We start from the raw sequence: 24,552 nt of genomic DNA on the forward strand, positions 1-24,552 counted from the left end.
GGAGTAAAGTGTTGCTTTGGGGACAGTTGCTCCTCAGGGTCTTGGGCTAAGAGAAATCTTTCTCTTACCTGCAACCCTCAAAACCTGTTGCAAAAGGCGGGGGACTGTTGGCAGCACATGTGGGGGCATCTTGAAGGGGTGGGCGGATGCAGAGCTAGAGGGAGCCCAACTGCATGAGTGGAAGTTGACTCAGTTTTGGACACATTCTATGCACTGTGCAGTGCTATAACCCCTTGCAGTACGTAAGTTCTCTCTCCACACACAGTCCACTTGTCATGATGGTGGTTTTTTTTTACTGTTGTTTCTAACGTTCTTGGCGGTGCTGTAGCACCAGTAAGCCAACAGGTGGCACTCTGTGCTTCTTAGCCTAACATACATGGGTGACCTTGAGCCATTTGCTGTCTCTTGGTCTCCCTCATAGTATAGTTATAAGTATTGACGGGGAGGGGGGTCACGGAAGAGCCCATAGATGCTGCCTTGATTTCCTTGGGGGATATGTGGGGTGAAAATGGAGTGAATACATTTAATTGGCATTTCTGTGTTCTGCAAACAAGGGAAGAAGTTCGCAAGAGCAGTATGGCAGGAATGAAAACACACACACAGTTGCAGAGCAAATACAGAAATAAATATCATTGTTCACATTTACAGAGTCTTACAGTTACTGTAAATTCAATATGAAGGAATAGCTTCCTTTTTATTTATCATTTGTTAATGGGGCTGCCAAAGCCACTTATCAGAAAAAGAATTTATGTACATTTTTAAAAAATATTCGATATAGCTTCTTCCACCCTTGCAGAGAACATTTTTTTACAGTTTTAAACATTCTTCTGAAAAACAAGATCATAATTACATAGATTAGGTGTTAACTTTTCAGCTGCATTTGGTCAGAGACTCTTAAAATGCAACCTTCCTCAAAGAGGGAATCTTCAGTACTGGTATTGATTAAATACAGTAAGTTCTAAAATTTCAAATAAAGGATTTGCCGGTGATGCAGAATTTGGGCTGAAGCATATGGGCTGAGGCTAGCTTACCTGCAAATATTCATTCCCTTTTTAAGAGGTATGCAAAATTTAATCCAGGTGGAAGGAAGTGGTGGGGGGATTGGAGCACATCAGTGAGAAAAGGGCCTTCTTGTTGGTGCATCCTCGTCTGTCCTGCATACACTCTCTTCTTTTATTATTATTTATTTATTGAATTTATATACCGTCCTATACCCGGAGGTCTCCTCAGACAGTTCTTCACTGAGAGGTGGGCAGCCAATGTCGTTTCATCAGATGTTCTAACCAAGTGCTTGCTATTTATCTTGTTAAGTATTTCACTGCATTCCTAGGATGAGATCTGAAGGTTAGTAAAAGGTGTTGAAGGACTCAAGGAACTTCATATGGGTAGAGGCTTCCCCACATAAATCAGTGTTTTAAAAAAATACTGTACTATCGTCCATGTGATGCTGTCCCCAGAATTGATGTGTGTGCGCACTGGCAAGGACCCTCTGAGCCCCATGGAGCTGTTGGATCGCGTTGGATTATAAGATCTTACTGGGTTCTTTGAGGAACTCTGACAAAGGGGGTGCCTTTCCCCCTAATCTGACCAACACGGCTTTCGCTTGACCTTCTTACCCCTACCCTCCCTCTAAGAGGGCTCACCGGGTACCTGTTTGGCACATTGCGCAGGAATTGGAACAAGCTTTGCTGTTGCGCGTCTCTCTCTTGACAGTTGAAAGTGAGCGCTATGCCTACGTTGGTCTTCATAATTCTCGAGGAACCGTCAGATGTTCCGTCGAAGCACCTTCCCAGAGCTATCTCCTTGGCTGTCCTGGGATCCTGGTCTGTAACTGTGTAGATCCCATAGTTGTGACCAAGAGGGTCAAGAGGCGCCAACATGGTGTACTGACTGGAGTCGTTGTTGACCGCAACGGGAAGGTGGTTCACCAGATACTCATGAAGTGTGCTGCTGACACTCTCCCGGTAGCAGTTCCCTTGTGGGATGATTTTCACCAGTGTCCGATCAACACGTTCCTGGTCATACAACATGCCGCTGCACTTGAATTCCAGGCACGCTGCTGAAATATTGGGTCGCTCTTGGTCACGGATACTACGGACATCTCTGATGCCGTACAGCTGGCCAACTGTCCGTGGGTGCGTGCCCCCCATGTTGCGAGACCTCACATTCACCTCCAGGGGCCCATTGATCCTCACCTTGACGTAGCAAGCCCTAAATTCCATTGGCTTAGGCCACCAGGCCAAGTAGTCTTCTGTCCAGTTCATAGGGTCATCCTCGTTGAAAGGAACTGTGTTGTAGTCATACCTGTCTCCTTCTACCCTGTAAAACCTGAAGTGAGCGGCACTATGTGGAGCCACTTCGCATTCTCGAAGTTTCTCGTAAGGGTATATGGGGCCGTTGCTCTCTTCGGCGGCGTTCGGAGTGGGCTTCGCCACGCTGATGCTGAAAGCGGTCTTCTTCACGTTACGATCCACGTGGTCCGTCCGCCGGTACTTCAGCTTATTGAGATACGGCTGCGGGACTCCAACAGCAGTAGGACTAAGCCTTGGAGATGAGGGGACAGCTTCAAGCTCCTCCTCTCCGAGGCTCGCCATGATGTAAGCGCTGTAGGCATCTGGGTTTTGGTCATCACAGAAAGCAGGCACACAAACACCATTGGAGCCAGTGACAGCGCTGTCAAAGCGGCCCCATGCTCTAGGATTGGTTGAGTAGCCTGGTGTGGGCTCCATGTTGATAACGGAAACCACCACCCCCGTAACTTGTTCACTGGGCATGTACCTTTCGCTTCTGTAAGTGCGCACCTTGATATAGCACCGCCTGCTCTCTGGGACGTCAAGGTTGAAAAGCCTCCTTTCCCTTATCTCCATGTTGCCTACCAGAAATGTCCGTTCTTCTCGCTTGCTGCGCCTTCTCTGGTCAAGCTGGAAGTCTCCTTCTTCTTCCCATAAGCCTGTCTGGGGGTTCAGAGACCAGAGCTTCATTCCCTTCAGATGTTCTGGCATCCTCACCTGAGCGGAGTCTAGGCGGACTTTCACTTTCCCTGCGTTGAGGGTTTCGGCAGAGGTTTCATCCGTGAAATCCATGGAAAACATGCCATACGTCCGCAGAGGGAGCATGTCGCCTTCGTCGTCTACAAAGTTCAAGTCGCTTTGTGCTATGGCTGCACTAGAGACATTCCTTGGGTCCAGGAAGGTCACACTGGCTTTCACCTTCCCAGCATAGAGTTCTCCGTTCTGTCTATAGAACGTATTGGGGGGAATTTCCAGTTCGGCTATCGGGTTATCTCCCTCCATAACTCCCAGAGGTATCACGCTGGTCTCTGTCGACTCCAGTGTGACAGGCGGATTCTTCCTTAACATCTTGATCTCGTGGAAGACAGTTCCACCATTTTTGTTGAAAGGCAGCACCTTGGTTGTGTTCACAAACTTCTGAAGGCGATCGACGAACGTGAGGACCAGCCTCTCTGTGTTGGGGGGCACTTGAATGGAGAAGGTTCCCTTATAGCCGGTCATGCTCACCCTGTTATTCCCCATGTATATATGGCCAAACCTCATGGGCTCTTGCGTGTCGGAAGCCACGGCTCTTCCGTGCACCGTCACCTTGGCTTCAACGCACTTCTGACAGCCGCACCTCACATTCACTTTGATGGGAAGTGTGTACCCAGAACAGGTTAATTCTCGTGTCTCCATTCTGGAGACCCCACAGCAGTAAGCGGCAACGTCTTTGCAGCGGAGGCCGTTATCCAACATCCCAAAGCAGGCACTGGATGGGCATCTGCCAACGTCATAGTAGAAGGAGCCTGTTGAGTTTTGGAAGCAGTCGTGTGGCAGCCGGATGAGATAGCTCTCAGGCCTTGGGTTGCAAGGAGCTTCATTCTTTGCTGTTGAAATAGATTTCATATGTTAGTTTCTTGTGCAGCCATTTCTGTGAGAGTTCAGGGACTTTCCTTATGCAGGAATGTTGTTCAAGCCAAAAAGTGAGAGTTCTGAACACATGTAACTAAGGGCCGAATACTAATGACATGGGTTTCCATTGAGTGAAGAACTTTTCTCTGGAAAGTAGCTAGCAATGGGGGAGAGTCATCGAATTGTAACGCTGGAAGGGACCCCAAAGGTCATTTAAACCAACCCCCTTGCAATGCAGGAATGTGCAGCTGCAATCCATATGGGGATGGAATCTTGGCGTTATAAACACCACCTTCTTACCAACAGAGCTAAGCTGGTGAAATTCAATTCAGTTTGCATTTAAAGGCAAATCTGCGTAATTCACACTCTCCAAATGATAAGCAAACCCAAACAGCACTTCTTCAAAATTCACGCTTTTCTGAAATTTGCAGTTCTCTAGCCACGTAATGTGTACAAAAAAGTGCACCAGTTAGGAGAAAATGCACACATTTGTCAAAACAGCACATTGTAATACACTATATATTCGGCAATTTGCATACAAAAATGTGTGCATTAAGAAAAAGCTGCATAAAAATGACGGATTTTCATGAGCTTGCTGTCGTTGTTTTCAAGCAAACTACAGTGGTACCTCAGGTTAAGTACTTAATTCGTTCCGGAGGTCTGTTCTTAACCTGAAACTGTTCTTAACCTGAAGACCACTTTAGCTAATGGGGCCTCTGGGTGCTGCTGCGCCGCCAGAGCATGATTTCTGTTCTCATCCTGAAGCAAAGTTCTTAACCCGAGGTAATATTTCTGGGTTAGTGGAGTCTGTAAACTGAAGCGTATGTAACCTGAAGCGTATGTAACCCGAGGTACCACTGTAATGTGGAAATGTTGGAGAATTGAACTTAAGGTTGGGAAAATGAGAAACTGAAATTTGACAGCTTCACCAATCCTTGCAAGAAGCCAAATGGCACGAGAGGTAGAGGGGGATTTTTTTACATTTTCCTATGTAATTAGCAGCCATGGGGGGCCCCCAGCCTAGCTCAAAAGATTAAGAGCCCCTATGCCTCCCAAACCAGGGTCCCAATCCAAGCTGAGTCTCCTATGCTGGCAATTTGTAAGAAGAAGAGGCATCCTGCACTCAAACTGTGTGATTAACATCATGTATATAGTTAAATCACCATACGTTGTCTAGACTGATTCCTGGACATTATAGATGGAGACAACAGCTGGCCCATCATGAGTGCAGCTTCGCAGCCAGATTACAAAGGGGGCACCTGCTTCAGGTCTGTTTGCCATGGGGCCTAGCTGCTGTGGTGCCATAGAACTCCAACTTCCCTCCTTCCCTCCTGTTTCTAAATGTTTCATTTGTTCCACGTTCAGCTAAGCAACAGTTTTTACCATATGGATGCCAGGTATAAAATGCAGGCAGAATATTTGCAGCTGCATACCTTTAAAACACACACACAAAAACTGGTGCATTTTGAGATGGCACTTCTTTTGTATTTTGCAAAAAATAAATTTTGCTAAAAGATAAATAGATGCCAAAATACATTTTTAAAAAAATCTTGTTTAGGATATGCATTTGGAAATGCATACACTAAGATAAAATAATGTTGTATAGATACTTTTAAAAACGGCAACAACGTGTGAAAGGGGGAATTGAACAGACTTCTGCATGAACATATGTGAAATCAACACAAACTATAGAAATCCACCCATCCTTGCTTGCCTCATGAAGGCAATTTCCGTTGCTTGAATTAATTTATTTATCTCATAAAATGTATGTATAGTGGTACCATGGTAGTCAAACATCCGAAGTTCCTGCAGGCAATCGGAAGCTGCACCTTGGTTTTCGAACTATTTCGAGAGTCGAACGGACTCCCGAAGCAGATTAAATTTGAGAACCAAGGTACAATTGTACTGCTTAATTAGGGGGGGGGAGACACTCCAAGCAGTCCAGACCCACTTCCACTCTGTGGTGTGGGTGTGCACTGGAACTGCCCCACTTGCTTCCATACACTATAAGTAAGGAATAGCGAAGACTTGAAGACAACCCCCACTTCTGCCTCCCTGCCCCTCCAAAAATGGTTTCTCACCTGTTAGGGAAAGTATGGCCGCTCGGGACTTCACAGATCCTGCATCATTGCTGGTCTTGCAAAAATACTCTCCAGCTTGGTCCATTTTCAAGTTCTTTATCACCAGGTTGCTTTTGTACTTATAGAGTGAAGGGTCTAGCAAGGTTTCGTTATGGTACCTGTAGTATTTTCAGAAAGGGAAGACTCAAGGCTTAGAATCAAAGAGATTTTGTGGATTTTGCTTTTGTGGATTTTCCAGGTCTGCTGTCTTGATGATTTATCCCCTTTCCCCACACTGGAAATGAAAAGCTAATGGGAGATCTGTGATAAAAGTTTATCGAATCAATAGCAGCCTCGTACTCGGCGTTGCTCAGGAATGCCAAAAAGATCAGTGCAGTTTTGAAAGTTTCAGGCTGCCATTGTGATTCAAAATGGCGTCCAATTGCATCCAAACATAAAAAGCTTCTTCCTGATCTGAGGAACCATTGTGCAAAATTTGGTTAGGGTGTCTTAAGCAGTAGCCCTATGAATAGCGAACAAACAAAACAACGTTCCAAAATATATAGTAGATAAATAATGTGAAGAAATTAGCAGTATATCTCTAAGAACCAAGTGTTTGGGACAAACAAACAGGTGATGGGTTTATCACCCAGACTCCTCCCTCCATCAGTTGTCACTTGGCATTAGTCATTCCACCAGGCAGCAGCAGATGCAGGAAGAGAAGGGAAGCAGGACTGCTCCATCAGCACAGCAACTTCTGTTGCCTCCTTTCCCTGAACTTTTTCATCCCGGCTGGTCAGCACAAAAGTTTGTAACCTTTCAGCTTGTAGATGAGTTTGCCTATCTCTTCCTCCCTCCCAATCCATTTTCCTTTTGCGCTTTTTTTTTGTTTTTTCATAAGCCTTTTAACTGAATTGCAAGCCACTCTGCAAGTCTCTCTTTTTTGCTGAAGAGCAGGATTAAAAATTGGGACGCGGGTGGCGCTGTGGGTAAAAGCCTCAGCGCCTAGGGCTTGCCGATCGAAAGGTCGGCAGTTCGAATCCCCGCGGTGGGGTGCGCTCCTGTTGCTCGGTCCCAGCGCCTGCCAACCTAGCAGCTCGAAAGCATCCCCGGGTGCAAGTAGATAAATAGGGACCGCTTACTGGCGGAAAGGTAAACGGTGTTTCCGTGTGCTGCGCTGGTTTGCCAGATGCAGCTTTGTCACACTGGCCATGTGACCCGGAAGTGTCTCCGGACAGCGCTGGCCCCCGGCCTCTTAAGTGAGATGGGCGCACAACCCTAGAGTCTGTCAAGAATGGCCCGTACGGGCAGGGGTACCTTTACCTTTACCTTTAGGATTAAAAATTGTCATTGTCAATAAATATTGTGGTTGGTATTCAGCTAGGCTTTACTCAGACTAAACCCATTGAAATGAACGGAACTGAGTTAGATACCTTAATTTTAGCGGTCTACTCTGATTAGATCTTGGTTGAACGCCACCCTATTTAAAGAATTGTTTATTCCAGTGCTATTAGGAGGCTTCATATGTTCTGGGCTCACAATTTCCCCCCTCCAAAAGCTTTCCCATCTGCAGTTTTCCACACGGGCAATTACTCTTATGACTACACACGTCAGAAGCACTAGGGTGGGTAGCAGCTAATGTTGATTTTGGGACAGAAAACATCCCTCCTTTTCCACGCTGCTTTGTGTTCCTTTAACAGCCCCAAAACCATGTTGGGGCTTCACAACATTCAATTCCATGTAATATAAAAGGTGCCGCTTCACGTGGTTACATTTGCTGCTTTAGAACAAAACTAATGTCAGTGGGAGCTTAATGAAATAAAGACTGTGGCATTAGTGTAATGACTTAATTATAGCTTTATGCAGTTTTTATAAACTATTAAGGAACACACTTTGCCTGTGTGAACTTTAAGGACTTACCAAAAGTATCGGCCAGGTACCGGGTCTCCAACAGCCTGACAACAGAAAGAAACACTTTGTCCCTCTCTCCTGGCTTTGCTCTCGGGATGCGTCACCATGTACGGTTTTTCTGGGGGCAGAAAATATTCCTCACTGAGTTGGCTTACATAGCTGGATTTACCATTTCCTGTGTTTGATCCAGACCTGGAGAACCTCAGGCCTGCCAGCCTAATTAAACCCACAAGGCCATTTCCTCCCAAATTACAGCCACCTGCTCCACCCTTGATGTCATATGTGAGCTCAGGTGTGTGGCAGGTAACAAGAGTGTGGCTCCCATCCCTTTGAACAGTTTGCACTGAAGTTGCTTGTTAACAGACTTTGTTTACCTGCTCTTTCCAAGTGGATGTGGACTGATGAGGAACGTCCGGAACTCTCGGGGACGATGACCAAAGCTGTTTTGTAATTTGGCTTTTTGATCTGCAAGGCGGTTTTGCCATCAAGGCACACGCCAGGAACCTGAAACTCTCCATTGCTGTCAGTCATTGTCAATAGTTTTGTCGGCTTGGTTTGCAAGGAGACGGCTGCACCAACTGCAGGGCCACCACCTTGCAAGGAGACTTTGCCACGAAGCAGGTGTTCCTCGCACATGCAGGTGTCACATTCAGCATTCACATGGCCCATGGAGCAGGTCATGTTGCAAACTGCGGGATGGAGAAAACAGCCGGTTATGACACATCACATCATTTTTTATTTGACTACGTACACAGCTTGCGCACAGAACACAGTACTCCCCAAAGAATGCTGGGAAGTGTAGTTTGTTAAGGCTGCTTGGCATTGCAGCTCTGTGAGGGGTGAACTACAGCTCCCAAGATTCTTTGGGGGACCTCATGTGCTTTAAATGTATGGTGTGTACACGGTCTTCTCTGAAACCAGCACAATTAAGGGTTGTATCCAATGAAGTTACAGACCTACTTAAATTATGGATCTAAGTTAGGTGTGTCCATTAATTTCAGTAAGTCTACTCTAAGTATGACTGGTGTTGGAGACAACCCCAAAAGAAGGAAGAAAAGAATTATCTTAATAAACACATTTTTACTTGCAGTTTTCTGACTAATGTACACATTTTTGCAAGGATTGCAAAAATGTGTTTTACTAATGTGTTCATTTTTACACACACTTTCCGCTAATATTTGCATTTGATGCCATGAGTGCTGGAAAGAAGACTGCTCTCTGCTACAGGACTCATTTCCACCTGGCCCATTATTATTATTATTAACAGTCACTGGAGAACCACACTGTAAAATTCAGACAAGTGTGAATTTTGGGTGGCTATATTTCGGTTCTCATATTATTTGAGAAAGTGAGAATTTGATAGATTCCCCTTTAAAAGTGAACTGAATTGAATTTCCCTCCCATCCCTAGACAGAGCTGAAAGGACCACAGTCACCACCAACCTTTCCTCCAAAATCCACATTTAGGCAATGCCTTTGTTAGCAGTAGTATAGTGGAAAATTCAGATGTGCAGGGTCCTTCCATGACAAACACTGCCACACCTCCTCACAGCCATGCCCCCTTCTAATACTATACAAAATTCTGAGAATATGGCTATAATTCTACAACCACAATAATTGTTGTTGTTGTTGTTACAACAATCAATGCAGATCTCCATTGGTTGCATTTCAGCAAGATCTATTTTCTGTGGACATAACGTGGGCAAATGATTTGAAGTCCTCCAATATATTCTTTCTGTGTGACTTATTTATGTTTCCTTGAAGTTCCATTGTATATAACAGAATTTGCATACCATTCCCTTGAAACGGAAGCACCTTGCATTTTCAGTGTTCATAAATGCTTAGCTTTGGAACATACAGAGCAATGGCTCCTCAGTGATCTTACCACTCTCTTTTTCCAAAGTGACCCTTGGAGCCAATCCTCAGTGGCTGACTCACCTCCTTTCACTCTGATTGGCTCCAATCAGCAGAAAGGGTGGGAAGACTTCATCTAAGTGGCCAAGAAGCTCCCCTTTCATGCCGATTGGTTGACCCCAGTATGCTGGAGGGAGGGACCCTTCTGGACCCAGTTGCAGAAATAGCAATGGGTCTTCAGCCCCAGACCACAACACCTCTTGTTGGTTAGGGACCAACCAAACTCTCACAAAATTGTGACAAGCTTTTGAGTTCTCTTCATCAAGCAAGATGCTACACAAGGCATTGCGGGGGCAAGAGTTTGAGGTATTGGGGTGGGAATATGCAAGTACAGTTCACCTATAACACAGTCTTAGAATTTTATTGGGGGCACCTGAGCAAGGAGGTCCAGGACAGCGTCGTCCTTCCTCGCTCACTTCTTTGCAGTGTGGCTCCTGAAGGCTTTCCGCGAGACAGGTCCTGGTCCGAGTCTGGACACCATCCTGTTCACATTTTCCAGAACATTCGCTCCACGTTGACCACGAAGACCATAACATTTTGGAATCTTGAGGTAAGGAGTCTGGCAACAAGCATTCTGAGTGAGTAAATGTTTTTACAAGACTGTTTGTGCAATTATTGTTTTAAGGGGAAATGCTAGGAGAATCCAGTCTGCCTTAAAGCATCCTGGATTGCTAAACTAAAAGCCTAAAACTAGCCTATCTTTGCTTCCCTTTTAAGTTGCAAAGGGATGACACTCTGCTGAACTCACAAATGTGAGGAAGGAAGGATAATATCTAATAAATATAGCCTCTCCTAACATCTATTCAGGGACACAGGTGGCGCTGTGGGTTAAACCACAGAGCCTAGGATTTGCCAATAAGAAGGTTGGCAGTTCGAATCCCTGTGACGGGGTGAGCTCCCGTTACTTGGTCCCTGCTCTTGCCCACCTAGCAGTTCGAAAGCACGTCAAAGTGGAAGTAGATAAATAGGTACTGCTCCAGCAGGAAGGTAAACGGCGTTTCCGTGTGCTGCTCTGGTTCGCCAGAAGCGGCTTAGTCATGCTGGCCACATGACCCGGAAGCTGTATGCCGGCTCCCTCGGCCAATAAAGTGAGATGAGTGCTGCAACCCCAGAGTCGGCCATGACTGGACCTAATGGTCAGGGGTCCCTTTACCTTTTAGCATCTATTCACACCCCAACCTAAAAGAGGATTAGGCAAATTCCTGGAGGGTAAGGCTAATGGTGGCTATGTTCTGCCTCTACTGTTGAATACCAGTTGTTGGGAATCACAAGCGGGGAGAATGATGTTGCAGCCAGTTCCTGCTTGTGGGCCTCTGGTTGGTCACTGTGAGAACAGGATGTTGGACTACATGGATGTCTAGCCTGATCCAGTGACCAGGCCCTTCTTATCTGGTGAGCACTTACCTATGGGGCACAGGAAACGCACAGCATAATTCAAGCATGTTTGCCCTGCAGGCTGCTCCTTGTTCAGGCACCAGAATCCTTCCTGGGCATTGGAGTGAACCACCTGGCCTGTGCTGGCGGCAGGGATCCAGTCTGTCGTTCGGGCTTCAACACGGATGGGCCTGGGACACAACCTGTCCCGATAGTAGAAGCGGATGGCATCTGTGCGCTCGTAATCCCCATTGCCTCCAGGGTGGTCAATGTTAAACCAAGTGGTCCATCTCACATTGCCTGGATAACAGAGAAGGATACAGGGTGCCTCTCACTTACCTGGAAACTTTCTTATCTTCCATCAGTTTTATTGTTTAGAATTAAGAAACCCCCGAGCTTAGCATGAGTATTAAGATAGAAAACATGATTTGGAAAAGACACCGATGGGAGGACCATAGCTAAGTGCTGAGACATCTGTTTTGCGGGCAGAAGCTCCTCATCTTTGGCTGAGTTCCTTGCATCTCCAGGTATGTCGCCTGGGAATGTCTTCTGCCTAAGGCCCTGGTCACTGCCAGTCAGTGTAGATAGTCTCTTAAATGAGGTTTCATAGGACACAGCCTTGCAGGATCTCATCTAACTCCAAAAAGCTGTTTTTAGCTAGTATGTATATAATTCAGCTCTACTTTAATTTGTCCCCTCCTTCTCTTCACCCCTTTGATTGGTTAACTGTCTACTGAGCTTTCATTTTCTATTTTCTTAATCCAATGTAAACTGGAAAGTTTGCAGGGAAGGGCTCAGTGTTAGAGCATCTGCTTTGAATGCAGAAGGTCCCAGGTTCCATTTCTGACCTTTCCAGATAGGGCTGGAAATGTCCTCTGCCTGAAATCCTGGAGAACCACTGCTAGTCAGTGCAGCCAATGGTCAGGCTTCATAAGCCAGCTTGCTTGGTTCCTCCACTTGCTCTTAGACATATTCAGAATCACTTTACACAGTGAAAGTGGTGTTGTATACTGACGAAGAGACTGATCTATGGATCAGAAAGTCCCTGGTTTGAACCTCGCTTGCACCATAGACCCTGTTGGTAAGCCACTCTCTTTCACTCTCTGCCCCACAATCCTCAATTTTTATTTTATTTCCGTATTTTTCGCTCTATAAGACGTACCAGACCACAAGATGCACCTAGTTTTTGGAGGAGGAAAACAAGAAAAAAAATATTCTGAATCTCAGAAGCCAGAACAGCAAGAGGGATTGCTACACAGTGAAAGCAGCAATCCTTCTTGCTATTCTGGCTTCTGGGATAGCTGCGCAGCCTGCATTTGCTCCATAAGACGCACACACATTTCCCCTTACTTTTTAGGAGGGGAAAAGTGAGTCTTATAGAGCAAAAAATACGCTATATAGCATTTGATTACTTTAAAAAAACAACCCACAACCTCACAGCAGTTTACAAAAAAGAATAAAACAACTAAACTACCCATAAAACACAGTTAAAAACAACAATTTAAAACCTCTGAAAACAGTGTTTCCCAGACTTGGGTCTCCAGCTGCTTTTGGACTACAATCCCCATTATCCCTTGCTAGCAAGACCAGTGGTCAGGAATGATGGGAACCGTAGTCCAAAGGCAGCTGCTACTCTAAAAATAAGTAACATCAACGATAAGCTAAAAAACAGGTTAAAGCATATCAACATTACAGTGGTACCTCCGGTTACGAACTTAATTCATTCCGGAGGTCCGTTCTGAAGCCGAAACCGTTCTTAACATGAGGCGCGCTTTCGCTAATGGGGCCTCCCGCTGCTGCCGCACCACCGGCGTGCGACTTCCGCTCGCATCCTGGGGCAAAGTTCGCAACTAGAGGCATCTACTTCCAGGTTAGCGGAGCTCGTTACCCAAAGCATTCGTAAGGAGGATGTTACGTAACACGAGGAGACCACAGTGAAGGTACCCGCCAGATGTCAATAAGCAGGGAGTTCCAACTTTCTGGGTGCGGGGAAATGAGAGTAATTACCATGGCTAACCTTTGACCTATGCTCACCCCCCACAAACCTTTTTGTAGCTACTGAATGCTCGACTAAGGTGGGCTTTTGGCATGGTCTAGAAAGGCTCCCTTTCTGTTCTCATGAGGAATAAATGGACCAGGTGCTGCCACCGCTCCTTACACCAGTCCAACATATTCTGCCTGAGGAGGCTGCCTTCTCTGCCTGTTGGCAGGACCGGCCTTGAAATGGGCTGCGGTTCTATGTTTGACTTTCGCTGTCCAGCAAACGCAGCCAGGCCGATTCTCTTTTGCCGCTCGCCAAAAGTTGTTCAGCAGTGGCAGGACTTACTTAGTATGTTTTCCATTACTGAAGAAAGTCGTGGAGACAAACTGGTTGGATCTGTTGTAAATTAAATCATTCTCTTTTTTTAAAGGAATGGCAAAGTCCGAGACATCCTCCCTCTTTCCTAAAACAAAACTACTAGAGATGGGAAATGACTTACTGTCTGGACCGCGTTTGATCAGAGGGTTGTACAGTTTCTGTCCTGGCTTGATCCTGCTGACTGATTGCTTTAGAACTCGCTCGCCTCAGGGAGAGAAAAGTCAGGAGAAAAACATAATCAAACCAGCTGGAGAAAATAACATATTGAAATGATAACAGTAGCATAAATTCTATTATACCCAGCTATTAGTTTCTAGAGAATACATACTGGGAGTCCTCAATGCTCCTTGTGATGCTGGAATTTTGTAAATGCATGTCCGCTTCAATTCCTGATGTGTAGAGACACTGTGGTTACTCAGTGTAGGAATGGGTGAACCTTTCAAATTTTGGTTTCCCAAAGTTTCTCATTTTTCCCAGCCTTAAGTTCAGGTCTCTACATTTCCACATTAGTTTGCAATGTTTTGTTTCATGTCCTGATGAAAATTCACCAGCATTTTAATACCAGTCTCTCGTAATGTACATATTTGTAGCTGCAATCTCTCCTTATATACACATTTTTGCAAAGCAATGTTCCCTAGTATAATACCTAAGGCTCAGCCTGGATAGCTCAGTTGGTTAGAAGGTGGTGCTGATAACGCCAAGGTTGCAGGTTTGATTCCCGCTTTATATTCCTGCATTGTAGGGGGTGGACTAGATGATCCACGGGGTCCCTTCCAACTCTACAATGCTTCGATTTTAGTATGGTTTTTCTGCTCACTATAATATATACATTATGTGCACACCCTGCCCTAGCATGTGCACATTTGTACACATTCTGTGGCTGAAGAATTACACTGCAAAACTGGGAGAAGCACAAATTTTGGTTCACGGATTGTTTCAGAAAGTTCATGCAGGTTTCCCTTGAAATGCAACCTGAATAAAATTTCTTTCCAGCCCTACTAAGCATCCCCTGTACATGTCCATAGGTTCACATATTCCAAAGCATCCTAAATATGTTCTGGGACTCAGCCCTGCCTCAAACAGAGCCTTATTTAGAGCCAAAAAGAGCCAGAAAATGACTCCCTTAATATAATGGCATCAGTGCACAGGCTTCTTTATAGAGAACATGGAAAGGTTGGTTGTTGTTGTTTTTTTTGGGGGGGGATCCCTGCCTGAAAGTGCTCACTGTCTTGGGTCTCAATTTTTGTTGCTCATGTTACTCTCTAAACAGAAGGGGAAACAACAGGATATGGGGGAAATGGAGAGAAATATTTGACCCTCTAGACGAGGGGACAGCAAGGTTTATCTTGCCTGGGCCAGATCAGTCCCACGGAGATCCCGGATTGTGCGTGTGTGTGAGTGATTTTCGGCATCTGCGTGTGAACAGACACAATTTTCGGTGATGTGGAAGTGAGTCCCTGTGCTGCACTGCATAGGTTTAGCGCAGAGCGCAAGTGGGCATCTCAGTTCAGGGATGGTTTGTGGGCCGGTCAAACAACCTCTGCGGGCCACTTCCGGCCCATGGGCCTTAGGTTGCTGACCCCTGCTCTAGATTCAACTAGCCATTTAGATTCAATTTAATATTTAAACGTTTTCCTATTCTGTTCTAACCAAAAGTGGCTTATGACACAAAATAGCGGAAGTACAGTGGTGTCTTGGTAGTTGAACAGCTTGGCTCCTGGGCAAATTGGCTCCTGAACACCACAAACCTGGAAGTGAGTGTTCCTGTTTGCGAACGTTTTTCGGAAGCCGAACATCTGATGTGGCTTCCAATTGACTGCAGGGAGCTCCTGCAGTCAATTGGAAGCCGCGCCTTGGTTTTCGAACAGTTTCAAGGGTCGAATGGACTTCCGGAACGGATTACGTTTGAGAACCAAGGTACCACTGCACGATCTAAGATATTAAAATGACTCCACACAGCAGAGTCTCTGAGATGCCAACCCAGATCCTTCAAAGGACCACCGCAAAGTGCTGTCCTCCCATGACCTCCACCCAGAGGCTACCATCTCTGTTGGTAGAAGCCTTATCGGCCACAGTTCTGGGCAGCCTCACAGCTGTAACAACAGCTGCCAAGTGGAGCTCTCTGCATACACCCCCCCACACACACACCCAATAGATGTGCGTGCAAAGGAGAGGCGAGGGGGTGCTTGTAAGCATTTGGCAACGTGGTGCAAGAGCAAAATTGTATAGTCTGCTGCAGACCTTTTCCCAATTTTTTTTGTGCTATACAAGACATTAGGCATTAAGGGGAGGAAGGGAAACAACTCCCAGACTCTAAAAGGAAGCCAGATGACGATTCGAATGAAAATGAAAAATCCAGAAAGTTAAGAGAGGAAATGACTGGCTGATACAACCTCCCTTTGTGGTTCTGTAGGCTCAGCTTGCTTGTCGCTGCACAGACTTGGCTGAAGCTAAACTCCTCTTCTAATTCCTTCCTGTGGAGGTAGACAATGGCTTGTTGGCCAAGTCCCTGGCACTGCTTGCCCTTAACTGCAAGGAAGGATGTGATCCCGTTGCCAGCACTGAAGAAAGGATTTTGGAGCAGTGTGGTGTAGTGGTTAGGGTCATGGGACTTGTGAGAGCAGAGGCCAAACCCTCCATCAGCCACAAAGCTTGCTGAGTGACCTTAGGCCAGCCGCTATCTCTTCTCTTCGCCCAGCCTACCTCACAGGGTTCTTGGGAGGATAAAATGGAGAAGGAGGAGAACCACCTTGAGCTCCTTAGAGGAAAGGTGAGGTAAAAATGTGATTTGAAAATAATATCATAGATGACCTATTTACTGAGTGTTCACCCTGATTTGATTACACAATAGGTTTTCTTGATTACTCAGAGGGTTACACAATAGTGTGAAATGCATCTCACACAATTATTATTATTATCATCATTTATTAGATTTAGATACCGTCCTTCATCACAAGATCTTAGGGCAGTTCACAAGATTAAAAGTACAAGGTAAAAGCTCAATTAATAGTTAAAACAAAGACAACATAATAATACTCCCCTCCTACGAACACATTTAAAAGGCTGGTTGAACAGGACCTTTTTTGCCTTTCGCCTACACATATACAATGAAGGCACCAGATGAATACACTGTCCTTGCATAACAATGAACCTGAAGTCCCATCTGCATTGTATGTTGAAAGCAATTTAACATGTCTTATCCCAAAATGTTCTGGTAGCTGTAGTTTGTTAAGGTTGCTGCGAGTTGTTAAGAGACACCCCCTATTCCCCTCACAGAGCCACAATTCCCAGAGTTCGCTGGGAAGGGGGATTGCTAAAAACCACTCTGGGAATTGTAGCAGCCAGCACCCTGTACACCCAGGATTCTTTTGGGAAAGCCACGGCGGTTTAAAGTGCTGTCAACATACAATGTAGCTGGGACCTCTGGTTCATTGCCATGCGGTGGGCAGCGCCTCTGTGCAAGATGCCTTTTCAAAAGAACAAATGTTCGCGGTGCCTGCCGTTGGTGTAGTGGTTCATTTTATGGCAGCCGACCCAGCCTGTGGGGCAAGAGAGCAGCTGGTTTGAGGATTGGAAACAAAAGGTTTTGTGTCTGTTCCCTGTCAAATTCGGTTTCCACTCGAGTGTGCCAAGCGGCAGCTGTCTGCGCAGGCTGTTGAGCAGAACCACTTACAGAGCTGAAACCACGACAAACCCGCCTTCCGCCCCCTCAAATGCATCCTTCGCTGAGGAAGGCAAGCAAGGTTGTTGGGGCAGGCAGGGGAGGCCAGAAATTCAGCACACGGAGAAGCAATCACCCCTTCCTATTCCCAGCACAACTCCATCCAGGCCGGTCCTACTGTTAGGCAAAGTGAGGCAACTGCCTTAGGCCGTAGATCTGAGGGTGGAGGCAGCTTTCCTAACCCACCCACCACAGCCATTCCCAAGGGGAAGGCAGGTGTGTGTAAGCAAAAGACAAGCTGTCTGTTTGGGTTTCTCACATTCTCATTCCCCCCCCCCCCCCAGTCTTGAGTTCCGTTCTCTCCACATCAGTTTTTTGGTTGAGGAATTTAAGTTCTCATGGGTAAATCACAGATAGGTCAACTTGAATAACATTTTGAGGGGGGGGGCAGGTTAGCCCCGCTCTGAATAATCAATCGCAAGACACGGCACACAAATATTATATGGGGTGGGTGAAGGGACCTTGGCTCCTATGATCTCTCAGCCTAACCTACCTCACAGGGTTGCTGTGAGATAAAAATGGAGACGACGAGAACCATGTATGCTTGAGCTCCTTAGGTGGCATATAAATGTGACAAGTAATTAAGTATGTAAATTAATAAAGTATAAAGAAATTGAATGTGAAAATAATTTAACAGTGGACACCCCCCCCCCCTTACATTTAGGCTGTGCATACACAATACATTTAAATCCGCCCCCTCAAAGAACCCCAGGAACTGTAATTTGTTAAGGGTACTGGGAAATATAGATCAATGAGGGGCAAACTACACTTCCCAGGATTCATTGGGGGGGGGGGCTTTAAAGATATGTTGAGGTGGCCAAGGAGTACCTTTTATTGGTCTGCACTCCACAGCCTTCCCAGGTGTTTCCTGAAAATCCCATGGCGTCCTGGGCTGGGAATGCCTACTCCCTGCTGGGCACCTTTTTTTGTTCTCAAGTAACACATTTACTTTTTCACTTTTGAAGAAATCCCTGCAGAATTTTATTTTAAGGTACAAGGAAGGACTTTCCTTAAAAGCAAGGTCTGCAAGCACACCAATCTCTGGCCTTGGCAAACAAGTCTCCCTGGCCTCCTGTGCAACAGTTTGCCCCCTGAGGCAACTCCTCCCTTGGGGCTTTTTCAGATCAAGAAGCAGAGGCAGCCAGGGAGGCTGCGATGTATGAGAGAAATGTTTACTGGGAAGAAAAACACATGCCATCCTTGGCCACCTACAGGGCCAGGCCACTTTGCCACTTGAGGCAAAACAGAAAATGGCACCTCTGCCGCTGCTTCCTCCCTCCACCCCCTGCCGCACTTCCATTGCTGCCTTAGGCAAGTGGAGACAGCCAGGGGAAGCCCTGGCATGTTGAAGGAGGTGGGGCAGATACAGGAAGGAGCAAGTGGGGTAGCAGCAAAGGAGGCAGAGAGTGGCATGCTCCTTGGGGGCTGGATCTGCCACAACTCCCAGCCATCCCCAGCCAGCTGCCTGAGGTGACTGCCTCATGAGCCTCATGGGCAGGTCAGCCTGGTCACCTGGCAACATTAAGGTAAGCTCTATACTTCACAGCCACCAAAGTTATAAAGGAATTCTCAAATGCCCTGCGAATGAGATGCAAAAAAACAGAAGCATCGTTCCTTCCAGAAATTAGAGAGCAAGTTTTGGCCCAGCGCAATTCTCGGTGGACCTTTAGTCTGACCCAACAGAGCTTTTTCTGATGGTCTTTCCAGGGCATGCAAAAGCTGCATGAAGAAGACCTTTCTTAGACCTGGATAGCTAAAACAAAACAAAATAATACTAATTTCATCTTTGATGCTCACCAAAAATGCTTGCCACTCCGAGAAGGATGAAGGAAGCCAGGAGGCATCGCTGTGTTGCAGCCATCCTCCAGGGGCAGAACTGGTTCCTCGTGGGGAGCTGAGTCCCAGTCAGATTGGATGCATCCAGGTGGTGCCCCTCTGGTTTCAGTGGACGTTTAATCTTTCTGCATGGAACAACTGGGGAAGAAGGAGGACATGTCTATCAATAGGAGCCTGACCAAGGGTGCCTTGAGGCTCTTGAGACTTTGCAGGGTTCTACTTGGCTACTTCAAAAACAGGAATCTGGACTAGATGGGCCACTGGCCCAATCCAACAGGCCCTTCTTACATTCTGACAAAGTTAATAGATGTGATTAATATGGGTAAATTCATGTCAGTGGGTCTACTTTGATTAGAATTTAGTTGGATACAGCTGTGACGGGTAAACGCCCCGGAAAGCGTGGGATGAATGGAAGGATTAACGGGAAGACGTATAAACACTCCACCCACAAATAAGGATGAACGGAGGGTGATTGCTGCATGTTGTATAACCACCCCCCCAAAAAAAACAAATTAAAGTGAAAGCTCAATAAAGACCAAAGTCTAACCTCCCTGTAAGCAAATCTGGATGAATGCTCAATAAACAGGGCTTCTAATGGAGCACCCGAATAAAAACACCCATGCCCTCTTAGGCTGTTCTCTCGGGACAGTGACGTCATCACCAGAGAGGGTCTGTTCCCTGAGCATCCTGGCCAGGGAGGACGCAGCAGACTGAACTTTTAGGAAGTTGGCTCTCCTTGCTCTAACTTATTGGAAAATCGAGTGGATGTTTCCCCTCTCCGCCCCCCGCCCTGAAACTCCTGGCATAACTTCTCAAGTATAACAAGAGGGAAGCATGTAGCAGAGACAGTATTCATATCTGTCTATCCACTTAAGCTTCCACACTAAATCTATTCTGCAGATGATGGCTTCTTGCAATCTCATTGGAGGCCCCCTTTTAAAAGGATTAAACGCCCCCAGAACCGAAATGATTCAAGAATGCTGAAATAACTGAGCTTGGCCACGGCATATCCATCCTGTAACACAATCCTCCCTCCTGAGATTGGAACATCCTCCGAGACATATGCTAAGGAAAATAAAGATCCTTGTTATAGCCAGTTTCGCTCGCAAATCAGATAGGAATGTAGCCAGAAATGATGTGGATGTGAAATCTTCCGAAGTGTAAACCCTTTCACCAGGGCCCTCAGACACAGATGTGTACACGCACATGCTACATGTTTTGATTTGCACTGAGAGAATGTACAAATTATTTTACAAGTTTCTAGTCCTGTTGGTGTTGGGATTTTTTTTTTTTAAGTAAAATGTCTGCTACTAAGTACTGAATCCTCTTCTACCCAAACAAAATAGAATATGAGATTGTCCAAGCAGCTAGGCAAGGAAGGAGTCTAGCAGGAACTGAATTCCTAACCCCCAGCCATTGAGATTCCTACTGAAACTCCACTGTGGAGAGTTTCACTAGGCACTGCTCTCATGTCTTCAAGCCTATCATGATGCCCACAAGGTCTAGAAACTTTGATATTTTAAAACTGACATTATAAGGAGTTTTAATACCATGTCTAATGCCATGTCAGGAGTTGTGTGCATCTGCAGGGAATCCCTATGCAGAATGCAAACCTTCCTGGTAGAATCCTTGCAGCAGGCAACACATTAAGATTAGGGTTGTAATAAAACCTTGCTCAAATGCAACCTTTGGTCAGGTTTTCAAAAATTCAAATCCAAAGTTAGAAATACGTTTTAGGGGCACTTTGGAAAATGCTTCTTGCCATTTGTTTATTTATCTGTTTAAAAGATCTCTATCTCACTCTTCATTAAAATAATCCCAGAGCAGTGTGCAATATAATCAAAAGTATATAAAGCGGCGAAATGTTTAAAAATCGTTTGCTGACCTGGTGCCCCAACCAACATTATAAGGCAAAACATTTGGAGGAGTCCGGGTTGGAGACAGCTGAGTTAAAGCATCCTCACCAACAACGCAAGTCACAAAAGACCTGAGCCATTAAACTGTCCCAAAGATTAAGGCTTTCTGGGAGATGATCTATAATGAAATGAAAAAGGTATTTAAATATACCTTCCTGAAGAAACCAGAGGCCTTTCTCCTGGGCATGGTCGGCCAATTGGTGCCAAAGAAGGATAGAAATTATTTTATGTATGCTACAACAGCAGCAAGGATACTTATTGCAAAGTATTGGAAGACGCAAGATCTACCCACCCGGGAAGAATGGCAGATGAAGGTGATGGATTACATGGAACTGGCGGAAATGACTGGCAGAATCCAAGACCAGGGAGAAGAGTCGGTAGAAGAAGACTGGAAGAAATTTAAAGTCTATCTACAGAAACATTGTAAAATTAAGGAATGTTAGAAGGATGCTGGAATGAAGCTATGTGGTTTTAGCAGTAATGTTATAAAGGATTAAGTAAAAATGGATTGTTAACAGGTCAGAATGTAAAGTTACAATATATTAAGATAAATTAGTAAGATAAAAACAAAAAAAGAAAGGATTTGCTGAGACAACTAATGAACTAGAATACAAAAAAGGGAGGTGTGAGGAGGTCAAGGAACAAGCAAATGATAGATAAGATATGGAAAGATGGATTTGTTTTTAATTGTTTTTATTTTTTTCTGTATTTTGTCTTTTCTGTTTTTCTTTTTCTTTCTTTTTTATTCTTGTAACTTTTTGAAATACCAATAAATATTATATATATATATATATATATATATATATATATATATATATATAAATAAACTGTCCCAAAGGAAATGGAACATTGCAAACTTCTTGATGTTCTTAACTCTTGTAAATAAGCTTAACTTTCCAGCATCGCCATGTGATTAGGGCTGGGAGAATTTATCAATTTCACCTTTTTCTCAGTTTCTCATTTTCTTGATTTTAAATACAGTTCTGCACATTTCCACATTAGTTTGTGATTAATGAAAAAAAAAAAGGTTCTCATGAAATTCATCAGTGTTTTTGCAAAGCAATTTTCTCTGACATACTGCATTGTTGTATGTTATTTTCACTAGCGCAGTTATATGCACACTTTATCTCAGTCTACGTATTTTTGTACACATTACTTGGCTAGAGGACAACATTGCAAATTTCAGAGAAGTGCAAATTTTGAAGGATGCCCGTGTTTCCATTCTCGTATTGTTTCGGAAAGAGTGCATCAGGTAGGTTTGACTTTAAACAAGCATAAATTTGAATTTCTCCCCCAAATCCCTACATGCGTCACCCTGTGTTTTTTTAGAAATCTTGAACTAGAACATCATATATAATTGGGAACACTTCCAGACAACCTAAACATTCATTGTTATTTGTTTGCACTAAATTTGTAGGTTATACGACTTTGTGTCAAGCAATTGCCATCCCATACATTCCAATGCATTTCACCATCACTTTGGGGGCAGAGCAGGTTTCGTTACGCAAGAGCTCTGGATCAGCTTTAACTACAACCACCCAAATTTGCTGGTATGTGATTAAATCTCACCCGAAAATAGTGACAGCCTGGAAGGGGCCATGGTTTTGTTTTGTTGCAAACAGATGAAATGGAGGAGAATATGCTATTGCAATTGCCTCCCACACATCTCCTTCAGATCCCTCTGAGGTAAATATGTTTGTGGGGGAATCCATCTGAAGTCTAAAGAAGGTCTGCCCAAGATGTAAACAAAACAGAGTTTAGACGGTTGAATGAAAAAGTGGTTTCTTTCTTTCTTTCTTTCTTTCTTTCTTTCTTTCTTTCTTTCTTTCTTTCTTTCTTTCAAAACTCTTGTTCACATTTGCCAATACATTTCATTGCAATGCAATTAAATAAAGCCTGAGCTTTGTGTGTGTGTGTGTGTGTGTGTGTGTGTGTGTGTGGGAATCATCCATTCCAAGCAAAGCAAAAGGACTTCATATCAGAGACTTAGGCACATCCATCCATTTCTCCACCAGATGAGAAGCTCTTCATGCTGGTGGTGGCTCTTTATTGAACATCTTTGAAAATTAACGCTCCCCTCCTTTTTCAAATTCTGAATGTTGAGTGATAGCTGGAGAAGAATCGGGAGGAATTTATCCAAGTCCTGAATTCTCTGACCTAATGGTGTGAATAAATTAGGGGCAACCTGTCCCAAATCAGAGGTTCTGTCCTGGCTGGCGTGGTCCCTTCAACTTTCCTAGTCATTGCAACATGATGAACCTGCCTTGCAAATCCACTGTTTTCACACTGCAGAACAATTTGTCCTCTGCTCTCTGACACAACTGCCTCTTACAAGCTTCTGACTTACTACTCAAGCATTAGACAATGGTTCCATAGTTAAAAACAACAACAACACATTTTATCTGTTTAGGATATGTATAACTCATTCTTAAAGAAACTTCCCACTTATCAAGATAAATTAAAGCACAGTCTAAATCACGCGAGCAGCAATTAAATTTCGGGTTCCTACCCCTGCCTCTATTTCTTCATGTTGTATGTAAGTGGCTTTTGCGTATAACAGCAGCCCAAAGTCAACCTCACACCATTTTTTAAAATGGACTTAATGATGAAGAAGCTCAGATTTTGTTCTGCCTAGTCAAGCTCTAAGAAGTTTGAGATGCTAAGAGAAATAAGTGTTGCAGCTTACCCCAGGCTCCCAGTTCTTTGCGTCTTCTGGACTCCTGTCTAAATACATCCGCTCTGAGTGTTTTCCAACTGCTGGGGTCTCTTATATAGCCTTGTGTAGAGCTTAGGGGGTGGCATTGAGCCACACAGATGGAAAACCTGCTCTGACAGCAAGGAAACCAGAGACTTTTAAAATCCCTTTAAAGGAGGAGATGCAAATGCAAACTTTTTCTGGATGATCAGAAAAAATGTAACGGCCAGCAGGCTAAGTGGCAGTGCCCTGGAACACACACATGTGTTGAATAACTTGTAAAATCACCTTATTCTGAGGTCCTAGTTCTGAACCACTGGGATCAGTGGGGCCAGCTCCAAAAGGTGGTATGTTTGGGTATTTGCTGGGGGCCCCAAGCCCATCGCCCCAATGGTGCTGTCCTCATGTCTTATGGAGCACCCCCAAAATGTCAGCATCAACATGAGACAGTTGGGTTTACACACCCTGCTTCTTTCAGGTTATTTTCCCCCACCCACAGATGGAAAATGCACCCCAAAAGTCTGCACCACATTTTGCATTTGTGGCAGAGATTTAGCACTTAGGCTGCAGTCAAATGTTTTATAAAAATTAGAAATCTCTCTGTTCAACTGCAAAGCTTTTCTGTTTGTTTGTTTCTGTTCTATTCTATTATTGTCCACAGCTCAGAGTTAAGCATCCAGGACTTCTGTTTCTCTTTCCCTGCATATTCTATCACCTGTACATGTTTGCAAAAATTATTTTGATCAGGATCGCTCCTAGGAATGGGGAAGGAATTTATTCAGGCAACTTTTCACAGCAATCCAGTGCTCCCAAAGCTGCCTGCAGATCAGAACACAACTCACAGTCAGATACTACAAGATCT

The 24,552-nt window shown here is 44.8% G+C and overlaps 1 protein-coding gene across 1 annotated transcript; it reads right to left on the bottom strand.

Annotated features, from left to right (window-relative positions):
* Positions 1-641: 641 nt before the first annotated feature.
* On the bottom strand, positions 642-23,729 carry CILP (cartilage intermediate layer protein). The gene is made up of 9 exons (XM_079954198.1): positions 23,682-23,729; positions 19,041-19,217; positions 13,644-13,727; positions 11,194-11,463; positions 10,163-10,348; positions 8,251-8,565; positions 7,886-7,994; positions 5,987-6,144; positions 642-3,880 (listed from the first exon to the last, which is right to left on the bottom strand). Exons 2-9 carry the CDS (start codon positions 19,102-19,104, stop codon positions 1,533-1,535), a joined length of 3,534 nt encoding a protein of 1,177 aa, XP_079810324.1. The 5' UTR covers positions 19,105-19,217; positions 23,682-23,729; the 3' UTR covers positions 642-1,532.
* Positions 23,730-24,552: the final 823 nt, after the last annotated feature.

This window comes from Podarcis cretensis, assembly GCF_951804945.1.
Source record: "Podarcis cretensis genome assembly, chromosome: 14".
In the NCBI taxonomy this organism is placed as follows: domain Eukaryota; kingdom Metazoa; phylum Chordata; class Lepidosauria; order Squamata; family Lacertidae; genus Podarcis; species Podarcis cretensis.